The sequence below is a fragment of the Falco peregrinus genome, chromosome 15 (assembly GCF_023634155.1).
Source record: "Falco peregrinus isolate bFalPer1 chromosome 15, bFalPer1.pri, whole genome shotgun sequence".
Classification (NCBI taxonomy): Eukaryota; Metazoa; Chordata; class Aves; order Falconiformes; family Falconidae; genus Falco; species Falco peregrinus.
The window spans coordinates 8,101,310-8,112,706 of record NC_073735.1 but is presented as its reverse complement, the minus strand read 5'-3'; the positions used below and the strand labels follow the sequence as shown (position 1 = coordinate 8,112,706).

Below are 11,397 nucleotides of genomic sequence, written 5' to 3'. Positions count from 1 at the left end.
CCCAGCCAGCCCCATCCCACTCTGTCGAGGGGCGGCAGGGGGCTGCATCACAGTTGCTGGGATGACGCAATGCTCCTGGCAGTAACATCACTGTAAATCAGCTGCCAGACAGCTCCAGTGGGAGCCGAGGAATCCTGGCCGCACCCACTGATCTCAGCACTCCCAGGGAAGTGCTCCCGCACAGCCACAGCACAGCTGTGCTCTGGCCAGAGCTGTGGCCCTGCTGGCATCGCACCTCGGGCTCTCTGTAGACTGAGGGATGCCCACTACACGCTTCAGTTGGGAAGAGCATGCAGCCCAGCTTTCCTGTACCCTGTGCTCCCCAAGATGAGCCAGCTCTGAGGGCTGGTGACACTGTACGTGGTCCCAGCTACTGCTAGAGCTCAAGCATGGAGCCCAGTGTCAGCATGTGCCTCTGGCCACCACAGCACGGACAGGGAAACCACCACCACCAAGCTCCAGGACCCCTTGAAAGGTTGCACGATGGAGACTTATTCCTCAAAGCCCTCTTGTAGCAAAAGATAGCTCCTCATCTGCAGGCCACACAGTCTGCTTGGAAAAGACCTTTGAGATCAAGTCCAATCATTAACCTAGTGCTGCCAAGTCCATCACTACACCATGTTGCTAAGCACCGCATCTACATGTTTTTTAAACACCTCCAAGGGTGTGAACTCCAGCACTTCCCTGGGCAGCCTAATGCAATGCTTAACTGTCCTTTCAGTGACAAAATTTTTCCTAATATCCAACCTAAACCTCCCTTGGTGCAACTTGAGGCTGCTTCCTCTTGTCCCGTCACTTGTTATCTGGGAGACTTGACCCCCACGTGCCTACAGCGTCCTGTCAGCTAGTTGTAGAGAGCGAGAAGGTTCTCCCCAAGCTTCCTCCTCTCCACACTCAACCACCTCAGCTCCCTCAGCCACTCCTCAGTGGTGAGCATCTGCAGGTCCTGCTAACAACAGCTCAGGGATCATGGCTGGGTTGGGTTCGCTGGGGCTGGGATCCAGTCCTCGGCACAAACACGTCACCCAATCTTGTGTTTGCTGCGAGAGGGGCAGGGGCGAACTCCACCTCTCTGAAATGGGCATTGTGCTCTCCTTTCTAGTGTGTGGCTGTCCACAAGCGGTGCCTTGCCTCGTCACGCAAATCCGTGGCTCCATTGCCCCACGTGGCGGCCTGCCAGCTGCACGCCAACACACAGCATCGTGCGGGAAAACCAAACGTACCAGGAGCTGCCAAAAAAGCACCCGGGCAGCACTGCCCTGCTGCTGCCTGGTCCCTGTGCCAGGGGCTTTTCCCTGCTGCAGCCCCTGCCCCGTGCCCGGGGGGCTGGGGGCTCGCAGGGCAGCCGGAGGGGTGGGAGAGTGGGTGGCCCGTCGGTGCTGCAGCCAAATACCTTCTGAGGCTGCCAAATTCCTCGGGCTTCCTGGCAGCAGCTGAAGGGGCCGTGGCAGGAGCGTGTCGGGAAGCTGGAGTAAACAAGGTCCCGGCCGGAGCCGCGCCGTTCCCAGGCTCCCCGGGAGGGCCGGGGGCAGCTACCCGCGGCGGCTGCGCTCGGGGCCCCCACACCGACAAAATCACTGCCGACACGGAGCCCCGGCCCCGGCTCTCCAGCTCCCAGGCCACCCACGCACCCCAAAACGTTGCGCGACGATGGGGGTTACGTCTGAAGGGGCTTTCCGCCAGCTCCTTCCTCACCCCGCTTCTTGGAACCCTCCCGCCCGGCCTCGGTGCACCGAAGCCTCTTCCCCTCGCCCCCACCGTCCCCCGAATGGCTGCCGGCTGGGGTCTCTGCGGGCCAGGACACCCCCGGGCCGCCCGAGGTTGGGGGTCCCACCGCCTGGCCCCCTCCCCATCCCTGCCGGGCAGGGCCAAGCTGCCCCCGGTGCCCCGGTCCCATCCCCGCCGCTCACCTCCGCTCCGCCGGCCCAGCAGCAGTCCCGGGCTCCGCCTCCGCCGCGGCTGGCCCCGCCCCCGGGGGGCCCGATCCTAAAGGACCGTCAGGAGCCGCAGCCACTCCTTTGACAATACTCTTTATTCGATTAAAGACTGGGTATTCTCTGTGTACACTGGAATGTGCTCTACTCCCTAGGCCAGTATCGTACAGGGTTACAAAAAGGGGGGACCTCGGCTCGGTTTAAGTGTTACCCTCCAACAGACTTAAAGGGGGGGGGGTGCGGGAAAGCTCCTCGGGTGCTTGAACTAACCTCGACTCCATTTAAAAAAAAAAATCAGACAGACAAGCGACTCTCCAACATGACCAAGTTAATGGGATCCATCACCTACTTTGCTACGGACCAGGATCTGCTCTCCCCACTCCTCCCTGGCCAGGGATCAGGGTTGATTTCCTCTTGAGTGCTGCTGGCAGAGGAGAGACCACAAACTTCTTTGGCAGAGGACCCCACGGGAGCAGAATACAACTTGCTTTTCAGGGATTTGCTTTCCATCTGCATGCTCAGGACCTACGGCCGCAGCTGGCGTGGCCTCCCTGCAGCCCTTGCTGGTGGCCAGCCAGGTTGTCAGTGACAGGCTCCAATTCAAGCAGGTGAGATGAGTTTCGAGGCGAGCACAGGTCTGTGAGATGAGGCAACTAATGCTGGCAGGGGAACAGGCAGAACAATGTCACTGGGAGGGCAGACACCATGCTGGAGTGCTGCTCCCACTGGGATCAGCCCCCACATTCTCTGGAAACCAGCATCACCTTCTCCTCCATCTGCAAGCGCTGAGAAAAAACACTAGTTTGGGACAGGTCCTGGCACACAGGCTGAGTCACCTGGTCTCCGTGGCTCCTTGCACTGAGGCAGGCCAAGCCTTCAACTTCCCAAGACACCAAAAGGGCCCCAGGAAGGACACACAGCTGGTTCCAACTTAATTAAGCTGCCTCCAAAGCCCGGCTCAAGAGTAGCTGCAGCAGACAACGAGCCAGTGCACAGGACAGTGCCTTCTGGACACTTCCCCCTGCAGCAGGAACTAAAGCATCCGGAGCTGCAGCCTGCGCTACCTCAGAGCCCTCCCTGAGGCAGAGAGGCAAGTCCAGGGGTAGGGCTGTCACTGAACAGCAGGGCTGGGGAGAGAGCAGTAACCACATGGAGCAAAAGGATCCAAGCCCCAAATGCCCCCTTCCCCATCCCACAACCCCCCATCTTTGAAACTGAGGCCAACTCGCTCTGCTTCTACCAGACAGAAGGGTCCAGAGAAGTGAGGCGCCCCCACACACATTATCTTGATGCCTGCTTTCATCAACGGGAACTAGAGTTGAAGGCCGAGATGAAATTTAAATGGCAGCACCAACAACGGAACAGTGTGTGACACTTCAGGAGGGAAGAGAACGATGTCTGGTAGGCTCTGGAACTGAGCTCGGGTCGCCATCAGGGGAGAAGGGGACATGACAAAGCCAGGTTCTCTGTGGAGATCTTGCTTTTCTGCCGGCCGGTAGAAATCTGCCAAAGAAATTTGTAGCCTTTCCCCCCATAAGCATGTCAATTCCCTGCCAAAAATGTCTGTGACCCAGGAATGCTGCAGATGGCAGACAGAGCCATGTGTCTTAGCAGAGAGGGGCTGCGGCGTTCCCAACATTCAGAATAAACTTCGGCCTCTTTTTTTATTTTTAATTTAAAAATTTCTTCCATTGCGATTCCCCATAGCTGGCATTACAGGATTTCGTACTTGTCCACCAGGAAGGTGGTTTCAGTAGAAAACCTTACAGGGCTGTTCCCATCTACCTGGGTCACTTTGGTAACCTGTGGAGACAACAGGCAGAGTTAGGTCGGCATCGGATGCTACACCCCACCGCCACTATAGAGCACTCTCTGACACTGGGCTGCTCACAAGGACAGAATGAAGCTAGCGCTTTTGAGCCGCGAGTCAGCCCTGAAAGAAAGATCTTTCTTCTCAGGAAACCTGAAAACGGGGGAATGATTTTCTGCAGTTAACTGCGCCTCTGTTGAAAGCGGCCTGCAAGGAGTTAAGCAGCAGTCACCAGCAGCAGTTCAGCAGGGACAGACAGTCACATGCCAAGACATGTTTTGGCTCAGAAGGCCAATGGATTCTCTAACAAAGTCTGAGAGGAATTAATGATTTGTCAGAGGCATGAAGGCTCAACTGAAACTGCAGGCAAGCTCAGGAAAGCTGAAGCTGCCAGCGCTGCCACTCCTGAATCCAGCTAACGCAGAGGCAACTTAATGCCGATGCCCAAGCCTTTGCTAAGCAGGACAGCAGGGCCCACCCACCACAGTGTGGCCATCTTTAGCCAGCAGAAGACAAGAGGCAGCTTAAAACAGGCGAGACTGACATCACACCTGCAGAGCACCAGCAGCAACCATACCTGTATGTTGCAATAGCTCTTTTTGGAGATGAAGGAGACTTGCACTGGGAAGAAGTCACTTGGCTGCCCTGCTATGCTGAATTCCAGGCTGCCACTCTTGTTTTTGGCATCGATCACTGGCAGGCACCACTCGAGGAGATTCCGCCGGCTGTCGTGGCGATACTCACCATCAATTTCCCCAATCACTGGGGCGCCGACACCAGACCTAGAGCAGGCAATGAGAAGTTACCATGGCTGACCTGCACAGAGCTAAGGAAACACTGTTCAAGCCTGTCGGCTTGGCCAGACCTGTGAACTGGAGAAGGGAAGGAAGCCATGGGATCCAGAGTGGCACTTGTTAGCACTGCCCAGACAAGGAGTGTCACTTACGGCAAGGGGATGGTGATAATCACATCGTTCAGCTCTAGGCTCTCCTCTTGCAACTCGTATTCAATGTTAACATCACAACTGTTCCCGCTTTCTGATGGCCAGCAGTTAACTGAGGGCACAGAAACAGTACGCTGAACGATGCAGGCCTTCTACATGGCACAGGCTTTCAGAAGACAATGTGCTTTGAAAAGCACAACCAAGTCACCCCCAAGAAATTCTGACTTAAGAAAAGCTTTCTGTTCTCTTCAAAAGCGTTACAAAAAATGTGTGCGCTGCCAAGAACAGGTACTATCCAATGGAAGATGCACGATACCCCCAACATCTCACCACATGCCAGGTAGCCCCACTGCCACAAGACAGGCTATAAGCCAGCAGCCCACGGATGAACATCAGCCTTTTTTGCCCATGCCCCCAGATACAAGCTTGCACTCACTTGTCAATGGAATGAAGGACTCTTCCGTGGTCTGCAACCTCCACTTCAGCACACCCACATCACTGTTAATAGGGAATGACTTCTCTGGGTTCTTCAAACCAATCTGTGATTCTGCAGTGAAGAGCTTCTTGTCCACATTCGGGTGAGTCTGAAAGGGGAGCACATGCCCAGTCTGTAACTACCAGCCCAAGGAGGGAACCACAGATAGGCAACATGGGTTCTAGTGAGACAGACCTACACAGCCCAGAGTATTTTCCTTAACGAAACACACATCTGTTTTCATCCTGGCTCAGAAGTCCGACTGGAGCCTGTCTACTTATCAGCCTGGGCTTCCTCCCAGACAACGCTGATCCGCTAAGAATCCACACCGCTGCCACTGTTCTGTGCCACTGCGCCAGAGACAATGTGTGTCCTGGGCTGACACCTACAGAACAACTTTAAAAGCTCTTCAAATCTCAAAGACCATTCTGAAGACCCACAACAAACACTGCTCTCGAACGCTGCTGGTACGAACACCCCGAAACCACAAAAACACTACCTCCCTCAGCAACCTTAACACATACATATGTTGTCAGCCCAATTCAGTTTAAATACTCCCTCTTCACAACAGCAAGCATAAGCAGCTTTTTAGAAGCAGATTTTCATGAGTCAGCATTCAAGCTGCACTAGAAAGACAGGAGCCGGTGCTAGGTTTGATCTTATCTTCCACCTGAAGCAGCACACGTGGGAGCATTATTAGGAACTTGCTCATGAGATACACTGATAAGGAGCTTACTACTATCAAAGCAGACCTGCAGCCAGCTACAGATAGGCAAGCACTTGGTGAGGAGGAGGGCGCAAGGCAGTATATCTCCAGGGATCAGTAAGTTCACACAGAGAGGGAGAAAAAGAGGACATATCTCTCAAGAACCTCCTGAGCCACTATTGCTGACTGCAATCAAGGGCTCCAGCAATTGCCTCTAATCCAGCACTGACAGAACACAAGTGATCCCAAGAAGAAACACCTTTCTAGGTAATAAATTAATTCCTTGTCGGCACAGTAAGTTTATTCGAACACTCCCACCCTACAACTGAAGCTTGCACCACGTAAGTAAGTGCAATGCAACACACCAGGCTGCTGCAAAGTCCAAATGAGATCAGACTGCACTGCTGGGTAGATAAGGCTCTGAGGGCAGACAGACAAGCAAGTGCACGAGAGTGCATTTCTCAAGTGAACTTCAATCTTTTTGAGCATGAGCTGGCACTACATTTATGCTGCGGTAACGGCTGCAGCAACTACTTCCATTTTCAACCCATCTGCTTGAACGAGAACATAGGACAGTAACGTGCTCAAGTGCTTCCAATATTTTGCCCTGGAGAGCAGTCGAAGCACATTCAACAGCACGGGACACCAAATAGGCTTTACCTGCAGCTGCACTCCCCTCTTGTCTTCATTTTCTACATGCAGGCGAATCCTTGCAAACTTTTCATCAGAAACGTGCAGCATGATCATGCCATGCAGCTCCATGTTCTGCAACCCTCCGTCACGGCCGCAGGTCAAGGAAATTTTCTCCTCTATTTTCATGTGCACACTAGACAGAAAAAAAAGCAGGTCTCAACTCCAACGCTTGGCATCTAATAGGCAAGATGAGAGATCAATGCTCAGCAACTACAGGCTACATGTAATGAACTGATGCTCCCAAGCACATGATGGCCCCAAATGGCACAGCAGGGACATCACAGCGGATGCTAACGCTGTTCTGACATGCTAACTTTAGGGCAGGAGGCTCCACAGATAGGAGCTGCAACGCAAGAAAGCCCACGTAAGCAGCACCTCAACATGCTGTTCACTCAAAACCCCTCTGGTACAGCAGCATGGCTTGCAGCACTAAAAGGTTGTGAATTGCCATGTGCAAAATGAACCACGAACACTTCCATCCTAAGCTGCAGTAAGGCAGGAACTCTCGCCTGGGGAACAGCAAAAAAGGCAGCTATTTTAAGGGAAAAGCAGCAGAGGGAAATTCCCAACCTCAGCTAAACAATGGACATATATCCCATTTTAGTCATGGCAACTCCTAACCAAACTAGCTATCTATTTTTTTGCTGCTGCCCTTTCCAGGATTTTGCCCACCGTCTTTTAAAAGTAACAGGCCAAGTGAGCACACATGACTGGAGGTGCAGGAAAAAGCCTGTCCTGAAGACAAAAAAGGGTGCTAGCTCATGAAGTAACATGTGCACCACAGAGCACGCTGCAAGAAAACCACTTTGAAAATGAAATGAAAATACCTACCTCTCCATGTTAACAGGAGGAGCAAGAACTTTGGCTGCTTCCGTAGTGCGCTTGCCTACAGAAGTCATGATATTTTCTCCTTCCAGCTTCAGCTTGTCCACAAAGTTGTCCACCTCCTTCCCCTTAGCACCAAGTTTCAAGGCTTTACTGGGACCTGAAGGCCTAAACAAAAGGTGTAAGAAGCTCCGAGTCATCTCATGGCAACACATTCCTCCTTCCTCAGTTACCTTCGCGTGTTGTGACCCGACTATCCCAACAACACAGCGCTCACGTCTGCAGCCTTTTCTGGGGGAGAATGTGCATGAAGCTGATGATCTTACATGTAGGGTGCTACATTATTACTTCTATCTGGATTCTGTTCCGTGTATTACCAGTAGCTGGGACCTCTTTTTCCTCACACAAAGTAAGAAGCCCATTGCTCATCAAAGACTCCAGATAGACTAGGGGATGCTACCGTGGCACACAGCACAGATGCTCCTCAGTGATCAAAGAATATGCAACATATATAGGGCCTGCAAGCAGCTACATTACAGGCTTGGAGGTCAACACACACACAGTGGCAAAGCCAAGGGGAGGCTTTACAAAGGTGTGACGATCTTGACCTGTACAGTAACCAAATGGGAGGGCTATGCAGACAAAAAACCTGTGTTAGGGAGCCTTTATCGGGCACGCGGTTTCAGCCGCTGCTGGCTCCGAGGCATGTTTGCTAGCTGCTGTACACCTACCTGGCAGGCGCTGGTGCCACTTTGGGCTTCTCCGTTTCAATGATGGTCTCTGTGATCATTGCTGCTGTTGTGCCTCCAGACATGGCCGAGCTACCAAAGCCACCGAAGCCCGGTGCCTTTTTGCCCTGTCTCTCTGCGTCCCTCCGGGCTTGTTGCAATTCCTTTGCTTTACGGCGCATCTCAGCTTTTGCTTCGCGTTCCTGAGTCTGAAGCAAAAGACAAGAGGTTGCTAGAGCTCTGCAATCTCAACCCTTCTCTGCACAGGAACCAAGTGTGTTTTGCCCATAAACCCTTTATGACAAAAAAAGAAACAAGAGATGGGCATCTTGTTTACAGAAAAGCTAAATTGTTTTATGACCCCTATCAAAGTGGAATAACACTTTTGTATAAATAAAAGCCCCTGTATTTTCCAGACAGGGTACCTCATACCAGGCGTGCAGTTATTCCCACTCACCTCTCTGACTGCTCGAAACACCTTTTCTTCATGGGAGTCCATCTCGGTGAAGGTCCGAATTTGTGCCAGATTTACGTTCTCACGGTAGCCCAAAGCAACAATCTCATCAAAGGCAAAAATCAGGTCAAAGCAGTGTTCGGAGATCTCATTCTCCTCCAGAGCTCGACAATATTCAGGGATCTAGTTAGGGGAAAGCATTTTGAAGAAGTATTTGTAGACAATACTGTGCAAACACTTTCTTTCTACTGCCCCCAGACTGCATAGCCGCACTAGACCCTCCACAAGACCAGTGCACTGTTAAGGTGCTCACTGTAACTTTACAATGTTGATAAATAACAAGTGGAAGTTTTGCCATTACTAGTCCTTCTACACTGTAATACTTACACAACCTCTTAGCTTAACTGTAACACTAAGTCAGAGGAACCTAAACACATGCTGGGGCCAGCCCATTTCCTGAAGATCCTTCGGTTGCATGAGGACAGCTGCATAAACTCACTGCTCAGAAATCCACATAATGTAGTGCCTGTACATGCTGTAAGTTCACAATTATTTTTAGAAGGCTGTTACCTTAAGAATACAGAGAATATTTAATGCCTTATATTTATGGCCATCCCGTTGGTTTCACCAGCTGAACTGCAACCAAGGATTTTTTTAGGTGGAGTTAAAAAATACCACCAAAACTTCAAAGCTTATGTTCAGGTCAGGAAGGGGCTCTGGAAAATCGAGTTGCCAGGTGGACTTTAAATTCAGCTCACCAACAGGTTCCCTTACAAGGGCACTGTTTCAGGCCACATGCGCACAAACCCTGTGTTAAGTGACAGATTCTTACCACTCTAGAGAAGAGACGGAGTGTTTCTAGGTCTTCCAGGATGTTGCTGTTCTTGGTGGTGATCAGTACCATGTACAGCTTCTCCATTGGCTGATAAACATACCGCACACTCTCTGTTTCCACAAAGGTGTGCTGCTTCCCTGTATTCATCAGCTTTGGGAAAGCAGCCAGCAACCCCTCAATGCGGGTCCGAGTCATCTCCACAAACTGCCGGGAGACTATGGCCTTCCCCGCCTTTGTGCAGACAGCTGCTGCCAACAGCACCTGTGGAGAAGGCAAGCACCGGTTAGACAAGCCTCCCACACCACACAGCCTCAGCGAGCCTGGTGCAACACAACTCGCTCAAAGAAAGAACTGCTTCTGACTACATTTCACCTTCACATGTACCGCACAGTCAGCTGAGTTTCCTTAAGCACGATTTAAAGCCTTTTTCTGCAGCCAGCACCAGGAACTGAACCATGCTAAGATCTTGCAGAGCCACCTCTGTTTTTCACTCTCTCTCGCCAGTCTGCGTTCTGCTCCTGTGTTATCCAGACTCTCAGTGCTCCCACTGGGCAGACGCAGCAAGCCAGCTTGCTCCTACACACACAGAGGTGTAACACCACCGCCACCAAATGCTCTAGGGGGAGGCTCTAGGTTATTGAGTTTTCTGTCAGTCTGGTCCCAGCTTATAACAGAAGCATTGTAAAACGTAACATTTCTTGCCAATGCCACATTTACAGTGAAGCCAGGCTAATAAAACATGGGCAGCCGTATTAATCACAACCCACAGATGGCTCTCCTCAGCGTTTCAGAAACGTTATCACACCATCAACAAAAAGGTAGTGAGACAATTGCCAGCCTACATTTTCTCATTCTCTCAGACTACTGAGACTTCCTCCTCACATTTGCCCCTCACAGATCAGGGACTTAGTCAGGATAAGGCTGTTTCTGCAGTAAAGATCCTTTAAATCCCCAACCTCTGTTATTAACAGGCAAGTACCAGAAACTCTCACGCACAGACCGATCTCAAGTCCCACCTCAGCGCCAGGCCGATAGCGCCCTACCAGTGTGTGCCTTGATAAGAGTGCCAGGCCCCTCCTGGACTGTCCTGGGGCCCAGCAGCTTGACAACACAGGGAGAAGCACACCCCGGAGTACTTACAGGTCAGAAATAAACTTCCTCTCTGTAAGTACTCCCCAAAAGCACTCAGACCACGGCGCAAGAGAACCAGACGGCACCAAGGATCCCGTGAGCACACGGCTCAGCGAGCCCTGCCGGTCTCCGCTGCCCGGGATCGCGGTCCAGCAGCGCTAGGAGCGGGCAGCAAGGGGCAGGACGAGCTCGCAGAAAGGAACAGCTCGCAGCGCTACACTCCGCACCGGCAAGGGAGCAGCCGGGCATCGCCCGCACCCGGCTGCACCCAGCACCCGAGGGGACAGCCCCGCTGCCCCGAACAATATTTTAAAAAAGCGCAACGCCGCCTGCCTAAGGCCGCGGGCACCAGCCCCTCCACCGAGTGGGCCCCGCGGCTCGGCCAGCGGCCCTCCGCCGCTCTGCTCCTCCGGATCACCCCGGCGGTGGGCGGAGACGGCGGCCTGAGCCTCCGCCGCCCCCCAGGTGCTGCCGGCCCCGCGAGCGGCAGCAGGACCTGCCCCAGACCCTACTCAGCTCCGCCAGGCCACTGGGCTCCGGCGCCGGCCTGCGCCCGGGCCTAGCCTCGCAGCGGGCCCCAGGCCCCGCCCGGAGCCTCCCCCAGCCCCGCGGTGCCCCGCGGCGGCGAGCAGCCGGTGACGAGCGGCCGGCGGCGGGCGGGGTCTCACCATGGCGGCGGTGCTGGGCTCCGCACTCGCTCCCTTCGCGCTCCGCGTCTCCTCGGGCGGCCCCACAAGATGGCGGCGCCGAGCCACGTCCCCAGCCGGAAGCGCCGTCACGCGCGGGGCGGGGCGGGGCGGGGCGGGGCGGGGCGGGGCGGCCCCCCAGGCGGCCCGCCGGGCGGTGACCGCCATCCGTCCCGC

The 11,397-nt window shown here is 53.6% G+C and overlaps 1 protein-coding gene across 1 annotated transcript; it reads right to left on the bottom strand.

Annotated features, from left to right (window-relative positions):
- Positions 1 to 2,220: 2,220 nt before the first annotated feature.
- Positions 2,221 to 11,312, bottom strand: ARCN1 (archain 1). The gene is made up of 10 exons (XM_055819227.1): positions 11,203 to 11,312; positions 9,401 to 9,664; positions 8,572 to 8,751; positions 8,118 to 8,323; positions 7,393 to 7,554; positions 6,529 to 6,694; positions 5,124 to 5,271; positions 4,691 to 4,799; positions 4,322 to 4,526; positions 2,221 to 3,737 (listed from the first exon to the last, which is right to left on the bottom strand). The coding sequence occupies exons 1-10, from the start codon at positions 11,203 to 11,205 to the stop codon at positions 3,648 to 3,650; spliced, it is 1,533 nt and encodes a 510-aa protein (XP_055675202.1). The 5' UTR covers positions 11,206 to 11,312; the 3' UTR covers positions 2,221 to 3,647.
- Between the last annotated feature and the right edge of the window lie 85 nt (positions 11,313 to 11,397).

Coding starts and splice junctions, on each gene's coding strand:
- ARCN1 (XM_055819227.1), bottom strand. Junction 8,324..8,571: donor TGTTTCGAGCAGTCAGAGAG/GTGAGTGGGAAT, acceptor CTTTTGCTTCAG/ACTCAGGAACGCGAAGCAAA. Junction 4,527..4,690: donor ATTATCACCATCCCCTTGCC/GTAAGTGACACT, acceptor TGCCTGCTCTAG/GTCTGGTGTCGGCGCCCCAG.